The sequence below is a fragment of the Strigops habroptila genome, chromosome 1 (genome assembly GCF_004027225.2).
Source record: "Strigops habroptila isolate Jane chromosome 1, bStrHab1.2.pri, whole genome shotgun sequence".
Lineage (NCBI taxonomy): Eukaryota > Metazoa > Chordata > Aves > Psittaciformes > Psittacidae > Strigops > Strigops habroptila.
The window spans coordinates 90217379-90243215 of NC_044277.2; the positions used below are offsets into that span (position 1 = coordinate 90217379).

At 41.4% G+C, this 25837-nt stretch overlaps 2 protein-coding genes across 13 annotated transcripts; one reads left to right on the forward strand and one right to left on the reverse strand.

Moving 5' to 3' along the window:
* Positions 1 to 1248: 1248 nt before the first annotated feature.
* Positions 1249 to 11364, reverse strand: PAK1IP1 (PAK1 interacting protein 1). 3 transcript variants are annotated; one of them, XR_003994371.1, is made up of 11 exons: positions 11138 to 11355; positions 10245 to 10407; positions 8393 to 8513; positions 8223 to 8297; positions 7531 to 7583; positions 6910 to 7055; positions 6722 to 6819; positions 5813 to 5912; positions 4250 to 4376; positions 3353 to 3626; positions 1249 to 1339 (listed from the first exon to the last, which is right to left on the reverse strand). XR_003994371.1 is itself a non-coding variant. In XM_030506338.1 (10 exons), the coding sequence occupies exons 1-10, from the start codon at positions 11198 to 11200 to the stop codon at positions 3466 to 3468; spliced, it is 1107 nt and encodes a 368-aa protein (XP_030362198.1). In that variant the 5' UTR covers positions 11201 to 11364; the 3' UTR covers positions 3102 to 3465. The 3 variants fall into 3 exon arrangements, 2 of the variants coding, with proteins under 2 accessions (XP_030362198.1, XP_030362214.1); XM_030506338.1 differs by lacking the exon at positions 1249 to 1339 and having other exon boundaries at positions 3102 to 3626; positions 11138 to 11364; XM_030506354.1 differs by lacking the exons at positions 1249 to 1339; positions 11138 to 11355 and adding an exon at positions 10555 to 11076 and having other exon boundaries at positions 3102 to 3626.
* LOC115616722 (tRNA selenocysteine 1-associated protein 1-like) lies at positions 10708 to 24119 on the forward strand. 10 transcript variants are annotated; one of them, XM_030506394.1, is made up of 11 exons: positions 10972 to 11050; positions 12366 to 12549; positions 13750 to 13827; positions 14839 to 14915; positions 15012 to 15142; positions 15741 to 15872; positions 16765 to 16884; positions 18804 to 18999; positions 19508 to 19553; positions 20316 to 20484; positions 23809 to 24119. In XM_030506394.1, the coding sequence occupies exons 4-10, from the start codon at positions 14886 to 14888 to the stop codon at positions 20450 to 20452; spliced, it is 792 nt and encodes a 263-aa protein (XP_030362254.1). In that variant the 5' UTR covers positions 10972 to 11050; positions 12366 to 12549; positions 13750 to 13827; positions 14839 to 14885; the 3' UTR covers positions 20453 to 20484; positions 23809 to 24119. The 10 variants fall into 10 exon arrangements, with proteins under 10 accessions (XP_030362271.1, XP_030362237.1, XP_030362254.1 ...); XM_030506387.1 differs by lacking the exon at positions 10972 to 11050 and adding an exon at positions 11417 to 11494; XM_030506377.1 differs by having other exon boundaries at positions 10803 to 11050; positions 20316 to 24112.
* Positions 24120 to 25837: the final 1718 nt, after the last annotated feature.

Genomic DNA, 25837 nt, shown 5'->3' on the forward strand with positions numbered 1-25837 from the left:
ACTCCCCCGGCCCGGGTATCGGGGATGCCCCAGCAAGCCCCGGTGCCCACAGAAGAGGAGAGACCTCAGTGCAGACGAGCTTTTGTCTGCTTTTTCAGTGAGGGGAAAGCTCTCTCCTAACTGCATTCGTGTGTGCCCAGTCTGTCCTAGTCACGTACCAGAAGTGGGGGTATGTGGTACACTGAGAATTTGGGGTTGGGTTTTGGCGTGGCATGAGCTACCACTGTGGGCCGCTGCTAGCTTTCATCAGTAGTTTCAGTATAGCCCTTTTATGAAGGATTTCTATAATATTCAAATTATAAGCACAGTTAGTGCCTTCTTTTCTCTCTTTCTTTTTCCCCCCTGAAAAAATAGAGATGTTTACAATGGTCTACAAAGATAAACACTTTATTTTTTTCCCTGTGCTGAAACTGGCTTTCTTCACGTAAATGGTTCTGCATGACTATGCACTTACCTTCCATGAACACTTAACCATACAGAAAGAAAGAGCACTCCTTCAGCTAAGCCCCGGAGCTGAGGGGCTTCAGTCCCTCTTTGTAACAGAAGGCACAGAACATTAGAGGCCTGTGCTTTCTGCAAAATGCAGCAGTGACTCCCCCCAGTATAAACTAGGCATGATGTGCTGTGGTACGGAATACCCCTTTGGGTAGTTTAAGTCAAGTGTCCTGTCTCTGCTTCCTGCCGGCTTCTTGTGCCCCTCCGCACTGGCAGAGCATGAGACCGAAAAGTCCTTGACCAGGGTAAGTGCTACTTAGCAACAACTAAAACACTGGTATGTTATCAGCGTTGTTCTCAGAGTAAAGCCAAAACACAGCACTGCACCAGCTACTGGGAAGGAGAAAAATAACTGTTACAACTGAACCCAGGACAGTCCTCTAGCTGCATTTCAAATTTTCCCATCTTTATGAATAAGCCTAATGGTCAAAAAGCGGAGAGCAGTTTAATTCCCTTGTTGGCTTAAGTGGTTTAAATACTCCCTGCAAAGTGCCCCAAACACCACAGATCTAAGCTATCCTGGATGGGGTTCCCGTTTCTGTTCAAGCTGTGTAATGGCCCTGAGGTTCCACTTTCACTGGGCTCTGCTTTGTAATCCAGCACCGGGGATTCCCAAAAGGGGAAGCAAGAAAAGTGGAAGAAATCCACAGCTGCTGGAGCTGCTGAACTCACCTGGGGCTCAGACGAGATGCTGCTGTTTTCTCGCAGCCATAGCTCTCCATCTTCTCTATCAGTGTCACGCACGCTTACCCCTTCTGACATGGGAAGAGCTTTCTCACCACTGACATCTCCTCTCGCCCTGCACTGCTGCCTCCCCTCTATTATTCTAAGCAGTTCCTGAAAACTACAAAGGAAAATGGGCTGAAAATGAAGATGTTTCCAAAGAAATAACAACAAAAATTGCCAAGTACTGGTTAGTAGCTGAGCATTCACTCAAGGTATAGAAAATAGTTTTCCCCTCAGGATTGTGTCTGTATTTTACCTTAAAAACTGTTAGGAGTTGTCTTTTGCCTCCAGTTCATAAATTGTTCCAAGTCTATTAAGATGTATAATTATTTGTTACTACACAGAGAGCGTGGATTTTTACAAATGTCTAATATTTACTTGTAAGTCTAAACCCTAGAACCGAAATTCTGTGGAATGTTTGCTCTTTAATTCTTACAATTATGTGCAGACTGGATTTTTCCTGGTGCTTATGACAGCTTGCTTCTGGAGTGGTGATGTCCATGGCCATGAGTTCATGTATTTAAAAACGCAAAGAATAAAAACTGTTTAGTAGTGGCGGCCATTTTGTCAAGAACATAAGATAAGCACTATAAAACAGATGTAACACTTTACAAGTGAAAACACTCTATGCAATTCTCTTATTTAAGCTTATACCTTGTAAGTCCTATATTTACTACAGGACCCTTGTTACCAATTAAAAATCTGATTTGTACCTTTCCTGCCAAGTCTACAAATAATTTTAAAACCTGTATTATTTGCTTATGTTTGTGTACACACACATTCTGGATAAAATTAAAAGCTGTGTAAGTTCAAACTAAAGTACAACTGAAATCCCTTTAACACTGAATTAAACTGAGCTCATATAAATCAGCTGTACTGAATATTCAGAGAAGGGGTTGAGATCATGTACCTAAATAAGGGGAACAGTTACAGAAAATAAATACAACCACCCACCTCCAAGAGAATACTGCCAGTGCCACATGAACAACCTCGTAACAGCACCGATGATGCTCACTTTGTTTCGGTGTCAGAGCATACACAGACATGAACTGGAGTTATTTTACATCCCTAAGATGAACTGTGTTCTTGTCTCCAGATTTGGCTCAATCTTTTTTTTCTCCAATTTTCTCTACCTTTTCTCTTGCTACACAAGCAAGGAGGAACAGATTATTACTAAAATAAAACAGAATAAAGCACAATTCCAATTTCTTGTTGAAAACAGAATAATGACTACTCTGGTAGTGCAGAAAACAACATTAAAATGCCTTACTTTAAAAGAAATAAAGAGAACATTTAGTACAGCTATGTGACCTTGTTCTCTCCAGCTCAACTTTGTTTTTCCCACTGTGTATTTGTAATAAGATAGTAACTGTAATAAGGATAAAATCCTGTTCCCGCTGACTGAGGTCAGGAATTCACTTTTTGTTTAAGTGCAAAACAGATGGGTGACATTTTATCAGCATGGCAAACATTTCAAATGTCAGATAAGTTTGGGGTTTTTTTAAGAATACAGCTCAGATCAAGGACTTGAAAAAGTACTATGAGGAGGGAGAAGGTAAAACCCAACTGATATAAACTCTTCCACCTAAAATATGTATCATATTCTGAACAAAAGATTTCAATCGTGAACCATGGGTGCAAAGACTTTAAAATAATTTAATGCATGAAGTATGGATACAGTAAAAAACCCAAACACTTATAAACTCTGTAAGTCCATGTCAAGAACTAGAGGGTATGATTTTCTGTGAATGTATGAATGGAATGTGATCATCGTATTTTAACTAATTTTAAGATGTTCCTTCTTATTGTAGGAAAACAGAGCATGACAAAGGCAGATCATATTTTGAGTCAAATGAACAGTAATTTTTTCAACACCAAAATAAAAAGTTTATGTGTTTTTAATATGCATTTAAGTGAGACAAAAATGTAACCGAGACAGATGCAGCATTTTTTATCATTTTACCTGGCTTTTCCAGAGCCAGTTAAAAAGTGTATGCTATTGTTAATAGGAAAATATAAACATTACATATTATTAATTTATTTTTGCCTCATTCACTTAGGAAAAGTTGCCATGTCTTTTGCGACTTCCCAGAATGATGAGGCCATTTATTAGGGTAAAAACATTCATTACTTTTAAACAACAGATCAGTTCAGAGGTATATGTCTTGCCAGAGGTTTATATCCTTATAAAAACTACAGCAACATCAGCATCTACTTTTTATCTGGGAGAGAAAGTAGCTGCCTTCACGCTGAGCTATTCCGTTTCTTTTTCTTCTTTTGCAGTGGAGCTTCCAATTTTTGCTTCTCTAGAGCAATTTTTCTTTTTCTTTTTGCTGTTTTACCACTTTTATCAGTCCAACAAACTTTGTTTTTCCTGACTGTTGATGGTTTTTCATCTTCATTTGCTGAAAAAAAAAAAGGCAAGAAATTATTCACACTGATACGTAACTCCAGTCTGTATAGTCTAAAATGGCACAGAGACATATTTGTATCTAATTTTATAAAAGGGGTTATAAATGATTTATTTACAGTGAAATGTGCAATTTATGCTAGCTTTGCCTGTGATATGAAAATATCTAGAGATCATGTAAATAGATTACAATACAGAAAAACAACAGTAAAAAATCCAACTGAGCCAGACATCCTAAGTTTCTCTCATCTATCCTCAGACCTAGGTAAAAAAATTAGGCCTCAGACATACTTTTTTTATAGGAAAACGTGACATGCACTTCTATCAAACTATTTCTTCTTTTCTTACTTGTCTCAAAGGCTTCACAATAGCTTCCACAGTAAATTATTCCAGTAAAGAAAAACAAAACTTTCATATAAGTGAAAAGAACTTTATGTCCTCCCAACACACACGAGATGCTATCAGATTGGTAAGGATATCTATACCACTTGCCAGTGTCTTATCCCCAGTTCTTCAAGATACCAAAACTTTTTCCAATGCATACACTGAAAACCTCCCACTTAGTATATTTCATCTCACAGCCATATCAGCAACTGAAAATACATGCAGATCTCTTACCTTGAGATGATGTTGCAACCTTATCAGAAGTTTCTTTAATTTCTGAAGCTCGGTCAAGCCATACTGCAAGACACGTCAGTCTAGCTTTGGTATTGACTTCACACAGTAAAGACAGCCCATCTTTAATCTGAAGATAATATACAAAAAAAGATGAATTAAATATTATTTTTGTTTAAATTTACTGAAGTATTTAAAGTGAAAAAGTATTCTACTGCCCACTTTCCATTTAATTTCTGGTGCCTAACAAGGTTTATAACTAGAGGCTGTATACTAGTTAATGGTCACATTGTTACACTCCTGTTCCTGATACCTTATTCAGTGGTGGTTTTACAAACAAAAATCCCCATGGTTTTAAGAACATATCTTGATAAGCAAGATCAGTGGGTTTCAGGCATATGGGGGTAAGTTTAACACGAGGAATAACTAGAAGACTTATAGACACCCCTCCCCTCACCCCCCAAAAATAATGGTTTCAGAAGTTTCTCTAGAGTAATAGGGGTTTTTTGTACAGCTAAAATAATTTGAATTAAGTTACTGCATCAGATTCCTTTTCTCCCTCACAAAGACAAGGCTGCTGATCAAAAGTAATGTCTTCAGAGTGTGTTTCAAATTGCTTAACTGCAGTTTTATCAGTCAGCTCTGCAAATGCTTGAGCAAATATCATACTACAGGTATCAGGAGATAAAGTGTCACAAACATGTGCAACATAACAGCATCAACCCATCAGAAACTACTTGCATTAGGATATTCTACCTCACAGAGCTGGACAGAGCAGCCCATAGTATAAGGTTTTACAAAATTTTGCTTGCACAGGAAGAAAATCATGTATTTGGGAAAAATAAAAACCGGACAAATTCAGATAAGATATATAAAGTGTATAAATACAGAGAGATATTTATTTGAACTAATCAAGATACTTACAGTGAAATATAGTAAATCCTTTATTACTAGGCATTAAAAAAAAATGTAATTGTGATTTTAAAAGACAAGCCTCAGAGCAAACAATAAACATGGGAAATGTTGAAGTTAAGATGTGATTCCTTGCTGAACTGTGCTACTCAGAACTGTTTGAAAATACAGGAAATAAAAGTACCCAGTACATGAACGTGATTTTTCCAAAAGGACAGCTTTTTCCTCCCTACATGAACAACCACACCCCCTCAATCCACAGAGTTTTAAAAGAGCAGCAACAGCCATCAACATTACAAAAGTTCACAGCAGTCCTTAGAACATAATGTAACTGATTAGATAGTCATTACGTCTGGCCACGTAGGTCTGAAGGGAATCATGAATTACAAAAAGAGGAGGTGAGATCTCTGTAATATCATCAGATTTTAAAGTTTGTGGGGGGAAAAAAAAAAAAAGAAAAATATACAAGTGCATAAAATTATGTGCATAGACATACACATTTCTACTGAACATAACATGAAGGAAGATCAAGACATCCAGATTTCAAGCAAAATTTCCTCAGTGATTCAAAATTTATCTTTATAGCAGAACTGTCTGTAATTTTGGTTGTCTGATACTTTTCCACAAATGTAACAAGCAGTTAAATAGACCAACCTTATTAAGATCCAGATTCCACATTTTAATGTAACCATCACTGCATGCAGTAACAATAACGTGCTGTCCTTCTCTTTCAAAACTATAGATATCTTTTATTCTGTGAAGAAAATGCAATACTTTGTTACTTTATAGCATGGCAGCTCAGTTCAGAACAGTAACCTGACAGAAATTTAAAGAAAAAATAAATAATAAAAAAAAAAGAGTAGGCAACAGTTTAAAAATCAGTTTGAAGAGAAAACCAGTGAACAACAGGCAGAAACAGTAATCTGTTTTGATGGCTGTCATTTACAGCAGGAATGCCTGCCTTTGCTAGGCTCGTTAGGATTCAATTCAGAACACTTTAAAACTTTTAAGCACACACTATTAACCACATCAATGACATTTTAGCTAATGCTTTTGAGTTTTGATGAATTAGAAGCAGCATTTGGACAAGTATCTGGTGTGTGATAACAACCGAGAATATGTGATTACCCTCCTATTGTCCGAAAGAAGTACAAGTGGTTTGTTTTATGTAAGAATTCATAACAATCTGTAAAGACTGATTAAACACCCTTTAGATGGTCTTGCAGGAAAGTACTGGTACCCAATTTCAGAAATGCATAGACCACACACACAGAAGTGTGTTTAAAATTTAATTTTAAAGTGTAGTATTGACTTAAAAGTGTAGTATTTCTAATTCTATACCCTATTGTTTTGCAACTTGCAAGGACAGCACAGTACTTGCGCTCATACTTTTAGGGACAAATTTGGGGGACAAATCTGTCCCAAATTTAGCACATAAATAAATTCACTTTCTACACTAAAACAATACCAAAAGTAAAATCTGCTGAACATTATAAGTTACTGGACTTTACTGAGTACTCAGCATTGCCATAAATACTTAAATAGTAAACAAATACAGAATACCTGTTTTCATGAGCTTTGAATTCACACAGGCATTTTTGAGAGTCACAGCTGTAGAACCTTATAATTTCATCACCTCCAGCTATGGCAAGGATAGAATCCTTGGAATGGGGAAAAAAAAATGCAAGTGTGATTAATTTCATGTGCTTCAAACCAGCTGATTTCCCATCACCTTTCTTTTTTGTACTTACTGTAATAAACCTAAGTGAAGAAATTCTCTTCTCTGTTGTGAAAGTGCCAGTGATTGAAGCTGTGTCAAGTTTGTAGATATCCACTTTATTTGTTATTACGGTCACGTACTTCTCTCCATTAGGGGACCATTTAATTATGTGGGCATCTGTACATATTGACACATTGGTATACACATGTACACAGGTTTTTTGCACTTAATATTGCATGAAAATCTAAAAGTAAGAATCTTTAGAACCTGCCAGACACTGTTTTCTACCTAAGCCTAAGAAAAATTCAGGGAAAAAAAATAACCTAGAATAAACAACTAAAACTATGCTCTTCAATGTTTATTTCTGATTATCAAAAATGTGTTAAGAAAAACAAAACACATTTATGTAAGTGTCCTGACATAAAATTTCAAGAATAAAAAGATTTACTTTAGTGTTACTGTGTTTTCCTCTAGGTAAATTATTATTATGAAGGACATAAGCTCATATATGCTTGCCTGCATGTGTAAAAAGACATTGTGAAAGTTGCTCACAATTAACTGTCTTGTTGATTATTCCAGTCTACTTTTCTTTACACAAAAGATAGAACAATCTAATTCTACTTTTTAAGTGGATTCAGACTGATAAACTCACTTTGCTTCAGGTTTTTGATAAAGGCTGATCGTCCTTCTACGAGATTCCAAGTCCTGAAAGACAACAATAAATAAAGTGCATTCTGGTTAAAAAAACACAGTGAAACTGAAGTCCTATCTGCTGACATGAGGCATCCAAAGGAAGCTTTTGAGCATCTCTGTGCCTTCTTAATGCAAGAGAAAGTGATGACTTCACATATCACCTGCAGACTATAAGGTTGAATTTCTAATATTTATTTTAGAACCCACCATTAGCAGTGCAGTGCCCAAAGGAGCCCCATACCAATTTGTGCTGTTAAAATAGCATTTTATATATTTAAACCATGTATATAAAGCAACATATAAACACTCCAAGTGAAAAATTACTTTTCTTGCACTAAGCAAAACGTGACAGCTTTCAGAAGTTTAAACAAGTGTTCCAAAATGCAAATATAATTTTCTACAAGTGACTACAAGGAGTCAGAGCACAAGAAGAAGCTAGGAACAGCAAGGACTGTTTTTAAAAGACTTGGAAATATTGCTGGTACTTAGAACACAAAAAGACAAAACAATGGATCTCTGAACCGCATGATGTGTAAATACGTTTTATCAGTGTTGCACAGTCTAGTCCCAGCACAGAATTGTTGCTTATAACTATTTAATAAGAGTTACTGAATTATGATTCTCAGCATTCCTTCATCAGTTTCAACTCACCTTAATGTTTTATCTGTTCCTACTGACAAACATAATTTCCCAGAAGGATGGATAGAAAGAGATGTCACGTGCCCCCTGATGAAACCAAAACAACGTATTAGCCACATATATTCTTTACAAGGAAAATAAACATGAAAATGTACGTGAGTATGCAGAATTAGGAAACTCACTTATGTGCCTTAATGGATTTCAGGCACTCCCATCTTTTTGTGTTCCAGATACAAATTAGCCCATCTTCAGCCCCACTCAGTAGATGTGCAGTACCATAGAACTCCAAACAAGTTATTGTGCCTAGAAATAAAAAACAGTGTTATTAACAATGTTGTACATACCAAATAGTTATCACCCAGAGAACATATGAATTAACAGACAAGCTTATAGCATCAAAACATGCCAGGTATTACCCTACCCTTAGGAAAATCAGAATTATTTCCTAAGTATTTCTTCACAAAATCCCCAAACTTTCTTATTATATTCAATCACTGATGTGATTAAATATATCTATCAGCCGCCCTATAGCCAATATACATCTGAACTCCATCTGGTCCGTTCTCTGAAACAGCAGTGCTCAACCACTGTGGCACAGAGCTTCTATCAGTGATAAGGAATGCTCCTATGTCAAAGCCCTGCTCTTGACACACAGCTGAATTTACTGCACATGCTGCTTTCCATAAGCACCAGATTTATCATATGTGAGTTGAACACAGGTACCATGCTCAGTCTAGCTCTAAGTACTTTGGTTATCAGGAGAAAAAGGCCAATCAAGATTGAGCCACAAAAGACAAAAACATGAGTGGGGCTTTGTGGGTTTTTTTGTTTGTTTGCTTTTTAGTTTTTTTTAATTATTGAAAGCAGTCCTAAAGAGAAGGACTTGGGGGTGTTGGTTAATGAGAAGCTCAACATGAGCCAGCAGTGTGCACTCGCAGCCCAGAAAGCCAACTATATCCTGCAAATAGTTGCACCAAAACAAGTGTGATCAGCAGGTTGAGGGAAGTGATTCTCCCCCTCTACTCTGCTCTCATGAGACCCCACAGCAGTACTGCGTCCAGCTCTGAGGCCCCAACATAAGAGGGATGTGGACCTGTTGAAGTGAGTCCTGAGAAGGGCCACAAAGATGATCGGAGGGCTGGAGTACCTCTGCTATGAAGACAGGCTGAGACGGTTGGGCTTGCTCAGCCTGGAGAAGAAAAGGCTCCTGGAAGATCTTTTAGCAGCCTTCCAGTACCAAAAGGAGGCCTACAAGATATCTGGAGAGGGACTTTAAAAAGGCAAGTAGTGACAGGACAAGGGAGAATGGCTTTATACTGAAAAAGGGAAGATTTAGATTAGATATTATGGAGAAGTTCTTTCCTGTGAGGGTGGTGAGACGCTGGCACAGGCTGCCCAGAGAAGCTGTGGCTGCCCCACCCCTGGCAGTGTTCAAGGCCAGGTTGGATGGGGCTTGGAGCAACCTGGTCTAGTGGAAGGTGTCCCTGCCCATGGCAGGGGGCTTGGAACTAAATGATCTTTAAGGTCTTTTAGAACCCAAACTGTTCTGTGATTCTATGATTCGGATGGCCATTAACTGATGCGTTACACAGCTGTATGTCAGCAAAGTAGGAAAAGTACCAGGTTAACTCTTCTGGCAGCAGCATCTTCCTCTCACATACAAGCTCTCTTTTGTGTGGCTCATGCACATCTGTGACAGGACAAGGACACTTGGAAAGATGGTTCTTGGGAGTAGGCATGGTTCTTTTAGACCCAAAATGGCTTATGAGCCATTTGTGGGCCATAACTTCATAAACAGTTAAACCTAAAAATAATTTGAAGCAGCAGCTATTTTTGTGGAATAATACCCAAAATAATTTTTGGATTTCTATGCTCAAAAGCTTACCTTGCTTGTATTGTCAGACTGTCATGGCTGCAACACCATCACTATTAAAGACTTAAAAAAAAAATTCACTTTCCTTCTTCTGACAAGGGCCAGTTTTTCAGCTGTAAGTTTCTAACACCAATGCTTTTTACGAAGAAAAGCTCCCTTACCATTGTGCTGCAGCAGTGCCCCATGTTCTATCTTCTTTTTCATGTCATAGATTTGGATTGTCTCATCTCTGCTTCCAGTGACCACATATCTGTTATTCACAGCTACCGTTGACAACGAGGCAGTGTGGGCATGATGTGTAAAATCAGGGGCAACCGTCCAGGACTGTAAATGAAAGACAAAACAAACAGGTCTTTCTGAAGCTTAACTTTGACTTCATCATCCTGTACTTTTCTTTTTTTAAAGCAAAACGTGAAAAAAATTTATGTGTAAAATGCAAAGGAATTAGCTGTAAGTATAATGGGATCTTACTGAGTTAATGTGCTCTTAGATTAGTCTGAACAATTAAGCGTGCAAACCGCCTCCTGTAATGAGGGTTGGGCTTAGGTGGAGCTGCATGTGAAAACGAATCTCCACGGCGATAAATCTCATGGACAAGGCAGGCGGATTCTCTCTTTTCTCCACCATTACAGGCTACAGACACGCCTTCCCCCTGACACAGGCCCCCCGAGGCACTGTGGCATCCACCCTCTGCGCAGCTGGTTACTCCCAGCTCCGCGCTGATCGGCTGCGAGGGACGAGCTCGCACCGCAGCCCCCTGCGACCACTCGCCTGCCGGAGCTCCCCCGGGAGCTCCCCCGGCCGCCGCGCCCGCCGCCGGGCCCGAGCAGCGGGTGTCCGTGCGCCGCTCCCACACCGGCGCCAGCAGCGAGGGGCCGAGCCTGCGGCTGCCGGAGCCTGCCCCGCCCCCCCGGCGCTTTAAAAGCGCGGCCTGCGCCAGGCCCCGCGCCCGCCGGGCGACGAGTCGGTGAGTACCGGGGTGCGCGCTCCTCCCTGCTTCCCCTCGCCCCTCAGCGCGGCCGTTAGGGCGCATCCGCCTCCCTCCCGCCGTTACCTCGGCGGGCCGCGCGGCGAACCCGAACAGAACCTGCTCGTAGCAACCCGCCACCAGCTCCATCCCCCCGCCACGCGCGGCGACAGCTCGGGGCCCTGCCGCCCTCAGCCGCGGTCCGCCCGCCGCGCTGCCTGCGCCCGCGCCGCAGCTAGGCCCGCGGCTGGCGGCCGGCCGCGCTCCATCGAGGGACGGTCTGCGGCCTCCGGCAGCCGCCGCGGAGGGGGAAGCGGCTCGGGGGGACGTTGGCGGTGTGGGCTCCGCGGGTCAGGCTCCGCGCGGGGCAGCCCCTGCGGGAGGTCCTCGCGGGGCGGAAGCGGGGCTCGGCCGCTGCTGATGGCGGCGCGGAGGAGGAGAGGCGTTAGTGCGGGGATCGGCGGGGGGAGGGGGGGGTGAACGGGCACATCGCGGTGGCCGAGGCCGGGCTGTGGAGGGCGGCGGCGGGGAAGGGAGCGCGAACCGAGCCACTGCGCAGCGGGAGGGGGGAGCGGGAGCGGCATCCTCCCTCCCCCCGGGGCCTCAGAGCCGCCGCCTCACGGGCGGCTGGGCCGCGGGCGGGGCGGGGAGGCCTGGCTAGGCCCGGCGGCTGTTGGGCCTGGGCGCCCCCGCGCCCGGTGCCTGTCCACCCGCTGGGGCAGAGCGTGAGGAGCGCCGCGAGCGCGCTGCGGCGTTTGCTTTACTGAGTGGGTTTTTTTCTTCCCCGTCGTGTCTTATCGCGTAGTGCACTAAAGGGGAAGCGCGGCCGCCGCGGAGGGAGGGCCGCGGCCGGGCGGGGCGCACTTCTTGTCGGGCGCCGTGGCTCGTCCCTTCCCGTCGTGCCGAGTGGCTTATAAAAATGCGTCACGGCACGGTGCGGCCCGGGCCGCGGCTGGGCTCGGCGGGGTCCCCGCTGGCGTGACCCGGCTCCGCCATTACTGTGAGCGAAATTAACGGCGAAGGGAGCGGCTCGCCCGCTGTTCGTGTGAGCGGTGTGAGCACGGGCGATTTTATTCGCAAATGGCTTCATCTGCCTTTTTGGCAGTGCAAACATAATGATAAAAGCGTTGGAATAAAGGGGCTGGTGAAATGCGTGTGTAATCCAATTAAGGAAGTGTTTGAATTCTGGAGATTAAAGCTGCCCTACTGCTTAAATGAAAGCTAGCTGTGGTTGTAGCTACAGTTAAGGCAAGTGTAAAAAAAAAAAAAAAGTACATGCTGTTCTAACTACTTTTTAAATATTTTTGCCTTTTAGTGAAAAGCTCAAGAGGCAACCTTCAAGATCTGACGGGGAAAGAGCACAAAACTGCAATTTTGCATCAAAGTCCATGATAACCGATTGAGAAACAGTTGCATCACTTGCCTTCTGATAGTCTTTTGCAATAAAACCGCTTCGTAGTGCGTGCCATCTTCTGCTAAATCCACACAAGTAAAGAGTGGTAAGTTAATAGCGTTATGCAGTTGTGAATTCAGGCATTAGTATTTCAGTGTTCAGAGCATGGAGGGGTTTATGGTTCCTTTTATCAAAAAGTAATGTTTGACTTAGAGGAACATCACTATGTGGATGTTTTTATTAATAATGACCACCTTTGACAGGATGATGTTGCAGCTGATAATTCTTGGTAATGAGCGCAGTTAGGTTTAGTGAGAGGGCACATGCTAACTTTACTAGTATATGCCTGTATTTAAGGACTTGTGTGTACTTGACTGTTGGCTTCAGAAGGAGTGCGGGGATGAAGTAACAACATGCACGGGTGCTCTAATTATGGCAGGGCTATCCTGTGTCAGGTCAGTTTAATCCATTTTCAGAGGTAGTGGAGGTAGAATGAGAAGTGGTGAATGAACACCTGTATATGGAAGTAAATGCAAAATATTTTGCAAATGAAACATTTTTGTACTGGTTGATTCTGGCTGGACGACTGAGGGGGGAAGGCTTAGAGGCCATAGGAATCAACAAAGAGGTACATATGTCTTCAGGAAAGTGTATTCACTGTTTTAGTGATAGCAGTAAAAGGTCATTGGTTGTTGCCAACTCACTGGTAGTGAGTGAAATGGAAGAGGCAAGAGAGAAGATGTATCTGAGAAAATGTGCAGAGAAAGATCATGTACTGTGCCCTTCTGTTGTATTTCTGTTGTTTAGCATGTAGAAAATACCACTGCTTGTTTTTAGCTGTGTAATTTGTGGTACAAGTAAATCAACTTTTAATTTAGTGGAAAGGGAAAAAAAACCCAACCCTGAGGGGCTGTACAAAATGTATTGAAGCCTCTATCTCTGTTGCCTTGTTTTTAAACTGTTTTAGAATGTGGATCTTCTGTATTCCTGTTATACGTAGGTATTTCAGAAATAAGGTTAAGGTATAGGTGACTTAAAAGCTCTCTAATTTTCTAGTGCATTTGCCAGTGGGAAAACTTTGTGAACTATTAAATTTTAAGAAAGTGAGGATGACTTTTAATCATAATCCCATGGATCGTATATTCTCTTTATCGCCATTGCATTAGCAGTGACAAGCTAGAACTTAGAAATCTAAGTTCTGAATTAGTAACAGTAAAAACATAAGGAGGGGTGAACATCTTTGAAAGTAATTTGTCTGAAGGCTCAGATTCTTTATCTGCTTGTTCCTCCCCCACGTGTTTTTCAGCTGAAGAAACTGAAACTGAACCTGTGCAGCCGTATTCTTCGAGAAAGGCGGAAGACAGTTTGAGCCATGGCAAGCCAGGTAAGATCATTTGGTCAGAAATTCAGGCTTGCAGTGCCTAAATGGATTCCAGAACCATACTCGGAATTCCTTGTAAATGTAAAGCTGAAATAGCTAGCTTGCTCTGAGTTGGGCATTCTTTTAGTCCTACGTTTTCTTCTGGTAATGTAATCGGTGGCTGTCCTCGGGACACCTAATTGCATCAACTGAAGCAGGTTGGGGGCATAACATTAAGTTTTGCAGTTTGGATTACTTGAGCATGAGTTCTTCTGAAGGACTTTGCGCATAACACTCTCTATGTAAGATACATGTAGAGGTGTTCTAGTGGAAGAACATTAAAGCCTGCGTAAGTAAAAAATGCTGCGAAACACCATTCTTATTTTTGGAAGTCTTTGTTCTTCAGATTCTTAAGCGAGGGAGGCAACCTGTGTTAATATGGCTGTTGTTTCCCTCGTCTTTTCTGTAGTTGCCCCACTTCCTTTTTAAACTGTGGTTTTTGGGGTTTTGGTTTTTCTTCCTTTTTTTTTTTTTTTTTTTTCCTGTTTTTCGTGCAAGAGGTGCTTTTTATGCCTCTTCCTGGCCTTGCGTCTGGGTTTGAGTTTTCCCTCAGCCAAGCTAGTGCCTGTTCCAGGTCTGCTTTCTCCTTATGTTCCATTAATTGGCCTCCTGTTGTTCCTGGCCTGGGAGAGTGAGTCACAGCTGGGTAGTGAGGAAAGGCATCTCACCTAAGAGAATTCCTAGGTGAGGGGAGATAGGGACAGCTGAGACCCCTTCTGGGCAAGAGTGATGATTTCCCTGCCTCTTCATCACTCAGACTGCTGCTGCTGCTGCTGCAGGGTTTTTTGGAGTCCTGGAGCTCGAGTGGAACACGGTCCAGTCCTGAAGCTAATTAACATTTAGGATTGGCCAACATCGAAGTGCTGTCTGCTTTTTCCCTAATTCCAAGAGGAAGCGGTCGATCCTATAGCCAGCTTGACAAGTCAGGGGAATATGGCTGTTCATACAATCCTTTGGCTCTGTTATTTTTGCCAGGCGTTTTCCCCAGAGGCTGCTTTCCCTCATGGGAGGCGGAGGGAGAAATGGGACCCCAGGCTTCTTTCAAGGGCAAGGTGAATATGGGGAAATCACCTGTGGTGATGGGGAGTGGGAGGGAGGAATGTAAATGAGGCTAAATACTATAAAGGTGATTCTTTTTCTCTCAACAGGACTTGCTGGCGAAAAAGAGAGAATGTCTTCAGGCCTACAGCTGGTGGAGAACGCCACAGAAGAAACGGAAGAAAAAGAACAAAATAAAACCAGGAAGAATAGAGTTTGTCCCTAGTAGTACTGCAGCCAGGTAAAGAACTTTTGAAAGGAGAAGCTCTGACCCCTTATCTGCTAAATTAATAGTGACCAGTGAATACCACAACTTATTTTTTAAAAGCCTGAAATGGTACATCTGGTGCCTATACACTTATGTATTGCTTATGGAAATGCATTGCCAATGGAATAACAAAGCTATCTTGTAGTCTGCTTCTCCCACAATTGCTGAGAAGTGGTGGCAAAAATAGTTACAGCTTTTTTGAATCATGGCTGTAACTTGACAGTAATATTTTTTTTTTCTTGATATTTTTGTGCCTTCCTCCCCTTCAGACAATAAATGCCCTTTTTTTAATACCAAATTCTTAAAATTTTTTATAAAATGGATCTTTGAAATGCTTTTTCTTGTTTTTTTTGAGGAAGTGGCAGAATGGACCCAGGTAAAGAGAGAACTTGGTGCCGGAGTGGTGGCACTGCAGTAATGTACATTACTCTGCAGAGCTTTGCAGTTAATACTCCTCTCAGAGTTCATTTCCTTATTTGTCCAGTGACAACGCCTGTGTGTTAGGTACTTTAATACTGCAATCAGCTGCCTTAGTCTCAAGCTTGAAAATTCTCCTCTCATCTTTTTAAAGACCGGATTATTCAATATTTGTTGGGGAGCTTACTCCGGAAGTGGATGATTTCCAGCTCTATGACTATTTCCTAAAGAGGTACCCCTCATGTATTGACTGCAAAATAGCAACAGACCTGCTGGGATATTCCAGGTAATGCCTGTGAAAATTCGCAATGCTGTCAATGTTTGCTTCTATAAGTAACATATAGGAACTCGCATTGGAACTGTTTCTACATTTTCTTCAGAGGCAGGAAGAGAGATTAGTCTCTAGGAATTTTTTCTTTTTTCTTTTCAACAGCACAGATACATTTTTAAAACTCCCTGGTTAGTTTAAGCAGTTGACATAATCTTCAATTTAGCCCTGTGTGTATCTGCATGAAAGCAGTTAGATGGTGGGAGAAGGGAGCCCTGTCACTGAAACCTGTGCTGCTGTGCTTACGTACAGCAGTGTGTCCGCTTAGTCTTTTGCAGTACTGAAGACAGTAATTCCCTTTTTACATGTGGGAGAAAAGTGTAAGGCCTGGCTAATCTCAGGGCGTTGGGAGACTGAACCTGTTAATATTAGTAAATAAAGCTTAGCAGAAGTTATACTCGCCAGGCAGTGAGTCAAGCAGGGATGAGTGAGTTTACTGTTCAGTACCAGCTATAATAGACTAATTCAAGAAGCTTCAGAGAAAGGAAGTTTAAAAAGACTGTTAGTATAGTGATAGGACTGGGTTAATAATTAGCTGCTGTAGATGCAGAAACATGGAATCTGATTTCTTACACAGATAGCAATTAAACTGTATTTTTTCACTGGCTCTCAGCAAGTTGCATCATAATGCTATCAAAGAACAAGCTTCTGGCCCAAGATTTTAATTTTGTGAAAGCATCTTTGCACATGCACATGCCAGAGAGGTTGCCTAGCTAATAGAAGCTATAGTAGCACCTGTCTTCTGGGTTGGTTTTTTTTGGTTTTTTTTTTGTAGAAGACAAATTGAATTCATTAGCTTTGTAACTGTTATGTATACTAGAATTTGTTTTCTCCCTTTTGAAAATTGTAGAGGGTATGCCTTTGTCAGATTTGGTGAGCAAGGTGATCAGATGAGGGCACTGCAAGACTGCCAGAATGCACCAGGTCTGGGGGGAAAACGAATCCGGCTGAGCATAGGAATTTCTAAAAGGTAACAAATGAGTTGTGCATTGATACAATAATTCTAAATAATCAGATTCTTGTAGCTCTGCCTTTGTAAAGTCTGTGGCCCTTGTATAATGGCTGTACACACAATGCAGTCTACAAAACCAAAAATACAGAAGCACTATGTTTTGACTCCATGGATTCATCAACCTCTTTCAGGATTGCTGGGGGAATCTAACTCGTTAAGTCTAGCCAGATTGTGTAACTTGGGCTTAGCTGCTGTTGTAACCAGCCTTAATTCTTATAATAGAAAAGCTGAATGCATTCATAAATATTTTCCAGGTTTGGGCCTGAAGAAGGTAGAAGGGACAACTAGCATTTTTGTATGCTGGGGAGCTTTTATTCTGGGCCTTTCTCTCTAGTTTAGGCAGTGTAGCACATAATTGGTTTTACATTAGGCTGGCAGAGAAAGGAGCTTTTAAGTGGAAAAATAAAGAATATAGAGGGGAAGAAGCTAAAGGAGTTGTTGGTGAAGCAATTTTAGAATATTATGCTTTTCAAGTGATTGGGGCAGCAGGGAGTTTAAAATGGCTTGATTTTGAGAGAGTTTTTTACTCTGCCAGCTCAGTTCTCTCAGTCAGTTATTTAAGGCAATTCAAGTCTATGAACAGTCAGAGAATCGATACCAAATTTGATAAACTTTGATCCAGGATACAGGCAAAAATAGAACTTTACATTAAACAATTTCAGTATATTCATGAGGTTGGCTTGTATGTGCAGTTAAATAGTAAAAATAACAGCTTTTCTCTTTACCCTGGATAATTTTGTAAATGTTGCCGCTTTGCTTTAGCATGGAAATGCTCTTACGCAAGAGAGCACTGTCCAGAATAGCGCTGACTTAAATTATTTGGAAAACAAGAAGAGGTCACAAAGAAACAGGCTTCCTCGCTTCTGCTATCCAGAAAAATGTTGGCAGCACTTCCAGATTTTTCTTTCTTACAGAGATGCATGTGGGAGAGAAGTTAGTAGCAGAAGGCTGAGACATTATGTAGTCATTTGTTTACTACAGTGGCAAGACAATAGAATACCTGATTATGAGAACATGTGTAGCTTCACAGTTATGAAATGAACGTAGGTATTAAAATACACATCAGTAATCTGTATCTGTTTCTGAATGGCTGAGTACTATGCTTTCTCAGCATCAAAATATCCAGCCATCAGAGTAGTTTGTCACTGAGTCACTTACATTGGAAACTTCTTTCTGAGTTCCTTCAGTTTGTGTTCTTGACAAAAAGCCTGGATTTGAGTTTTCTGTGATGAGGTGGAGATGCACAGAAATTGGACTCTCTGAACACAGGAGGCCTGCCTGAACAAAACCAGTGAAGCAATGTCTTAAGCATAGAGGATTTTTTTTGAATGTGCAGCTGGACTGCCTGAATGTATTTCATGTAGCATACCTCTGTTCTAGTACATTGTGCATTGGTTCTTGCCATTAGTGTGAAGTTGTCCCTGGGAAAATCTATATTCAGGTGCAAGAAGGTAGTGAAAACTAATTAGCTGGCTGTATGGTATTAACCAAACAAAAGATAGAAGGGCTAACTAAGACTGAATACATCTTCAAAGCAGCGGTGCTTGACAGATATCTCTGGTCTTAATGAATTTGATTTCTATCAGGAGCTTACTTATACAGATACTAAAAATGCTCAAAATAAATACCATGATAAGCATCATGGCTTGAGTTAATCCATGAAAATAATTACTTCTGGTATTGCAAAGGTGAGAGAATTTGCTTCTGTGTAAACATGGGATCTTGTGCTGTGGTTTAGGCTTGCTTTTGGGCAACTATTCAGAAAAGCTTCCTTTTAAACTTTGAAATCTGTAAGCTAGTAAATTGTTTACTTTCAGAACTGGGTTTACAGTTTGTTGTTTTCGAACTCTAACTCTATGAAACTTCTCATGTTGCAGACTGAAAGCAGAATTCCAGCGGTACCAGTCGTACAACTACAATGATTATTACCAAGATTATCAGAACTACTACTCGCAGTGGAATTATGATCCTTATGCTGACTACAACTACAGCTCTTATACTCCCTATGACAGCATGCAAACTGTTGGAGACTGCTCTTTAGGAGATACTCTTATGGCTCCAGCTGTTTTTGAGGTAAAGATACTACACATTTGCTTTAAAGAAAAAAGTTCACAAATTGTAAGTTGTGTGAATTGTGTAAGTGAGAGCAAAAAGTCCTAAAACTGAAATCCTGCTTTCTACTTAGTGTGGATGTTAAAATAACAGGCTTCATTGAGAGGTATCTTTCAAGTGCTTAAGTACTGCATCTGTAGAATTGGAGATTAATACACCATTATTCATGCATGCCAAATAACAGTTCTGATGGCGTACTTCTGTAGGCTCCTTCTCGTGTTTCTGATGTACTTTGCTTAAAGCAAATAGAAGAATTTTTAGGATGGCCTTATCTTAGATCAGCTCATTTCTCAATTAAAACTTCCAGAAGCCCTTTCCAACCTGAACTATGCTGTTACCGTAAAAGTTGGTTGGAGAAAGTCTCTTAAGACTGTGGTTTGGGAGTACAAAGTTAATTTTGGATTTGTGATGGTTTCCAAAATGGATTATGATTATAATTCAATCTAAGAGTATTTCTTTTTTTCTTTAGGAAACTTCAGCTATGACTGAAATCAATGATGACCTAATAACTGAAGGTAATGGAATTTAGCTATACTTGTGCCCTTTAACAACACAAGCCAATGACTGTTGCATGAAGAATGTTTTAGAAATGCAGCTGATATAGTGGGATCCTCTGTGTGTAAAAGCTGAAATGAGGTTAGGACTTTAAAGCTGATAGTGTATACCATGTCAAGTAGATTGGGACATTATCAACAACACAGGTTTCTTTGTAACTTTGCTTTTGTTCTTGTTCTGAAATAGTCTCATACTGAATTTGTGATGTCTTTGTATTGATTTTGCTAAGCATATTCTACATTAAACTCATGAATATGCAAAAGCTTTGTTTGCCAAACCCTGAGGTAAAAGCTTACATTGCAGGTCCTAAAAGGAGGATTCAACTTGTGCCTAAAGATCTGGTACAAAACTTAATTGTTTGGCCTGGAATGTTTTCAGGCAATTCCTTGCATAGAGACAATCTTCTCAGTGTCCAGAAACTATCCTCTGTAACACACATTGTAGTAGAAATTAATTAAATGGATTTTGGGAAATTTCCATAATTACTTACCCTTAAATCTGTTCTTTATCTTGGAATGCCAGTGTAGTACTAGCATTCTAATACACAAATTCCAAAAGAAGCTGGACTTGTCAGGTTTGTTAAAATTCTAGGTGAAAAACCATCTTACTACCTTGACTATGAAATCTTAACACATTTAAGTAAAACACATTTTATTACTCATTTACTTTTTTGTGTATGTGTGCATCCCTACCCCTTGTACTTACCAGACTTTTATTTTCAGATCCGCAGCTTTACTTGGATGTTGATGAAATGAACAGACAATTTATGGAGACAAGTGAAGAACTCTATGATTCCCTTATGAATTGTCACTGGCAACCTCTGGATACGGTCACTTCTGACATCCCCTCTGCTATTTAAGTGTCTTATATAGCATGACCGTAATGACCAAGGTGCTAAAATTACATTTCTTCTACATTACTCTAGATCATAAGTTTTAAAGCACAATGATAGGTTGGGTTTTTTTGCTATGCTTTTGACAGTTTCTGTAATCTTTTTTTCTTTTTTTTTTTGTTCATCACTCTACACAAAGCATCTTGAAATCATGTAAATATTCTAGAAATGTAAAGAGTTCAAAGGGGTCTAAAGATAGACTTGCCTGTGTAAATAAAATTTTGTTTCTGCAAACCTGCCAGCAAGGGATTTTACTTACATATGTGAAGCACATTCTCTTCTGGCTTGTGGAAGTTAGCTGGAGGCAGTAGGGGTATTCCACCTGCCATTGGTATGGGCACCAGGACTAGCAAAAACTAGTTCTCACATGCTTCCAAGTTACCTAGGCAACCTCTTACAAGCTCTTAACACGCTTGGTTAGATGGCATGTGTATATGGGAGATGCTCCCAGAGTTTGCCATGGGAATGCTTGGGCCACTCCTGCAGCCCGCTGGCACTCACTGTACTACTGTTGATCTGTTAGGTCAGTTAAAATTGCTTTATCAATACATGATTTTAAACATACAGAAGGGCGAACTTTCAGCTGCCATAGCTGCAAACATTCCAAAGACTAAAGATGATCCCTACTGACAATTTTATTCCTGCCCTTCTTACTGTTAATCTTCTCAACTGACACTTCACAGCAAAGAAACTGGTGTAACATAATACATGTTCTTAAACCTAAAAGTCCTCTGAGAAGATAATTTTCTTTTTTAAAGGAAGAAAAGTAATCTATGGAGAAGAAAACTATGCTAGTAAAACTTGTCAGCTAAGTTGCTGAACACCTCTAATTTTTTTCAGTTTTCATGCTCAGGTGTTTGATAGTGATGAGGTTATGAAACCTTAGTAGTATGAGAGGTTTCAGTATTTGAGTCAAAGGAGACTAGGGGAGGTAGCAATGAGGAAAGTTCTGCTTTAAGTTAGCACCTTCTGAGTGGCTTCTTCTAAACTCTTCTCATCTGGAAGGGTGTAAAGTATTTTCCAGTCATAGAGACTTCTTAAGCCCATGTATTTGTAAAAGTATTTACTACTTAATGTACATGATAACATAAGTTGGGCTGGAAACAGAAGAATACTCTTCCAAGAAAAAAGGTGTCAGAAATTATCAGAGCTAATAGCTGTGGAAGCTACTAGAGCTAGTTAAGACATTTGCCATGTGTGTTTTTGGGGTGACCTAAACCATAATTGCTGTGATGGCAGATGAAGTTTTCTGGCTTTCTTTAATGACTTAATCACATTAAAATGGTGTTCATAACCTATGTGCTGTTCTTAAATTTGAAATGTTGTATTTCAGAGTGATGTGACTTGGTGTTGGCAGATCATTTCTAGCTGCTGACTGGATTCTCTTTACAGCTTAATTTTCACCTAGGAATATTTCCAAAGTTCCTCCCATGAAATGCAGATGTTCTAAAACAGAAGAGGCTTTTGGACTACTCTAGGAAGTTCATTCTTCCTGGATTTTGTGCAGACATACATGTAGGAAGAGACAGAAAGCAAAAAACCTCACCTAGGCAGGAGCAGTAGCATCACAGTTTTAGGAACTGCTTCCCTGCTTTGGGGGAGAGAGCTAGTTGCAAGGTGACTGCAACTACTTGGAATTTAGATTTCTTCGATGAATGTTTCCCTTGTGTGAAGTGGTGAGGCTTTGGAGGGTGAGGGTAGGGAGACAATGAGAATGTGACAGGAAGTGGAGTAAATAAAGCAAAGAGAATCTGGGTAGGAAAAGGTGTACTTGTGTGCCTATATAGAATTGTTTCAGAGGACTGTAGTAGGAGGAAACTCAAGATAGTAGGTGTAGGCCTCTTGAATTTGGATGTGGGAGTGTTAAAAGATTCAAAACCATACAGGATTTGATGCCACTTCTGTTGTGGTGCGTAGCTGTGTTGCTTGAGCTGGATAGCACAAACAGGTCTGTTAAGCAAGGGACTTTGTACCTATCAAGCACCATCACCACGAGCAGCATGACAGCTTCCAGGTCTGTGCCTGGCTTATATCATGCTTTGAGTAGCTTGCATAGCATCGCCTAATACTGTTCTGAAGGTGCAGCAAGTCATTTGTTGAAAGCATTTCTTGTGCTACCAGTTAAAAAGGAGATGCTAAAGATGTGCATTGTCTCAGCAGAAATCCTGTGGAGCATCTATGCTAATTTCTGGTATTTGGGAGGTTGACGGTGTAATGAGGAGCCCATGTAGCTATGGGATTTCACTTAGTCTGACACTGTATCACCACAGTATGTAAACCTCAAAAAAAGTCACAGTCTGTAGCCACCCCATTTATGCAGATTTTACCTGTTAACAAGGTCTCTGCACTAGAGACTGTGTCAGACATGCATGTGCCTTCTGTAAGTACCCATATAGTGAAAATTCTGTGAAGGTAATGCAGTGAAAGAGGTGCTTTGGGCTGTTAGTTCTCCAGACCTGAGAAATGTTGGGGCTCTATTTTCTTCCAGTCAACATCTGAGAAAAATGAGGCAAGGAAGAGTCTGTTGAGAGGCAGCCCATGTGATACTGTCCTAAAATAGTTCTCTGACCTCTTTTTCTGTCTCCTGAGCCTTGCTAGCTTATTTCTCCTTCCAGTTAGGAGTGCATATGTGGGATCAAGATCGTGTGTGCAGCACATACTCTTTACAGTAAAGGCACTACAGAATTTCTTGCCTGTATTATTGGTGTGTTGTTACCCATGAATCCCAAATACAGGAAACAGCGAGTGCATCACAACTGTGAGAATGTTGCTGAGACTTTCTACTGAGTAAACTTACAGCAGTCCACAACTGCCCATCTGCATTAGCTAGCTTAAGAAAGACTTGAACACATCATGCTGGTGCCTGCCACCAGTTCTGCAAAGATCCAATTGCAATGGGAGCATTTAAAAACAAAACGGAAGTCTTAGAAGCAACTTTTTTCAACACCAGTCCATTTCACTTCTAGTTGAGTTTTGTCTCTCTTTCACCCAGCTGAAATGTGTGGTTGGTGGTTTGTGGGGTTTTTTTAAGCTTGATGAGGGTTCCCCCTCCCCCCAAGTATATCTAGTACTGGTTTTATAAACTCTTCATTGCACCTAGCTGTGATAGTGCCTTTACTCAAACCCTGCTCATTTCTTTGAGTTGTGTTTTTGTTTTCTATCACTTCTCTGCACAAGGAGGTTTTAGTAGGATGGTTTGAGGGGTTACTAATCCTGCAGTCAGTGAGCAGGGAGAAGGAAACAGGCCCAAAAGGGTGAGAAGTACTTAGAAAGGGTACAATAAGGATAAATGGTACTTAAGCCGTGAATGTTTCTTTTTGCAGGGATGCTCTTGGACCAACAGCTTCTTTCTAGCGCTACCTCAAAGTAACTTGCAGATATAACTCACAGGGAAGATTGATCAAATGGTGATGATCCCTATCATTCTGCTGGAGATTATATATATTTGCCTTTTGTTTTGTCTCACTTCTAATAACATTTATTTAAGTTCAGTGACTCATGTCAATAGACATTGTTGTCTACATCGACAGGTATTTCTGAGTCATGAGTGTCATTAAAGGCATGTCACTGTATGGAAATTGTTCTAAATAAGTAAAATAAGCAAATAAAGCAGCACTTGAATTTACACGGCAAACATAGTGTAGCTGCCTTTGACAGCTCCCTGGAAGAGAAAACCGTGTGTACAGGTTGCTCAATACATTTGGCATGCATCAGAAAGGGGGGGGTCTTGTCTTCAATTTGTCCAGCTCTTACGTATCGAGTGCAGGAGTGGTTTTAGTCAGTCCCCCACACAGGTACCGTCTTAGGTGTCAGTGTTACTGCTGATGAACATCTGTTACCAAAGGGCACAGTTTGTGTTCCTTTGTAAATCTTGAGCTTCCCATGATGTAAATACGACATATGCTTCCTTGCCCTCCCCTCAGTTGGAATTTAGCATGGTAATTGCTTCCTGGACAGAAAAGTGTTACAATTCCAGGCTAAAATGTTAGGTTTTTTTCTTGTATTTTGGTGATTAAATCGATACAGATTTTTTTGAATAGCATATTGTGGAAAGGGAGCCTTGTCCTAAAATTGGGCTGCAGGTGTCACCCACCAGCAGTTTGCATGAGGTGAGGTAGTTCTTTCAGGTGACTTCTACACCCATGTGTTCCATGTCCTGGTGGGGGTTATCTGCCACTGTGAGGCATCCCACTTCACACACAACTGTAGTTATGGCAGTAGGGTAGGAGAGGAAAAGACTGGAGTAGAAGAAATAGCTGGAAAGTAATTCCATGGTGTGGGAATTTTGGAAATGTTCATCTTTAGGTAACCGCGAGAGCAGGACTGAGAAATGGAGGAGGAGCAAGTTGTGTAGGAGAGCTGGGAAGATACTGATGAGGTTAAAAAACACAACAAAGCCAAGACTGGGCAGTACCAGCCCTGCAACAGCATTCCTTCTGAAAGCGGTTCCTTCACCACTGCTGCTGGTGGTTTGCATTTCTTCAGGCCTTTGGAATCACCTGTACTGGTTTGAGTTCCCCCAGTCCCCACACCCAGTGTGAGACACTGGCACAGGTTGCCCAGAGAAGCTGTGGCTGCCCCATCCCTGGCAGTGTTCATGGACGAGGCTTTAAGCAACCTGATCTAGTGGGAAGTGTCCCTGCCCATGGCAGGGGGTGTTTAAGATGATCTTTAAGGTCCCTTCCAACCCAAACCATTCCGATATGCTCACTCGTCAGGTGTGTGCTGTGACAAATGCTTTTATTTCTGGTTGAGGGGGAGCACACTACATCACAGCTCTGTCTTTAACTGGTAAGGACCTGTCTCACTCTATGCAAGTAATATTTGGTACATTCTGTGACTATTACTGACTCCTACTCAGGGAAGGTGGTTGTGGTTTTCTGCTCTGCTCCATCATTACCAGGATGGATCAATGCTCGTAAGATGCAGAGCTGTAAGATTTTCCTCAACTTTTAGCAGAATAAACCACACACCCACCCACCACTACTTTTACATATTGACAATTTGTAATAGAAACGAAGTCTTCCTCTTGTTTTGAGGAGAAAAAAGCTGCGTTGAAGCTGTTTATCCCCACTTGCTTCCAATCCGCCAAAAACGAGCGACGACTGACCTGCAGCTTCTCACTTGCATTGCTCACGCAACCCCGCCGAGGGAACACCGCTTGTCCCGCTGGCTCCCCATCTCCCCGCGCCGGCTCCAACCCTTCCCTGCCGCGTCCCCCGGGGCGGCCCGCGTTCCGCCGGCACGGACGGGGGGTGGGTACGTTGCGTCCCTGGAGCGGTATCACCGGCGGAGCGCTGCTGCCAAGGCTTACCCGGTGCGGCCTCACCCCGCCACACAGCCCCGCTCCGG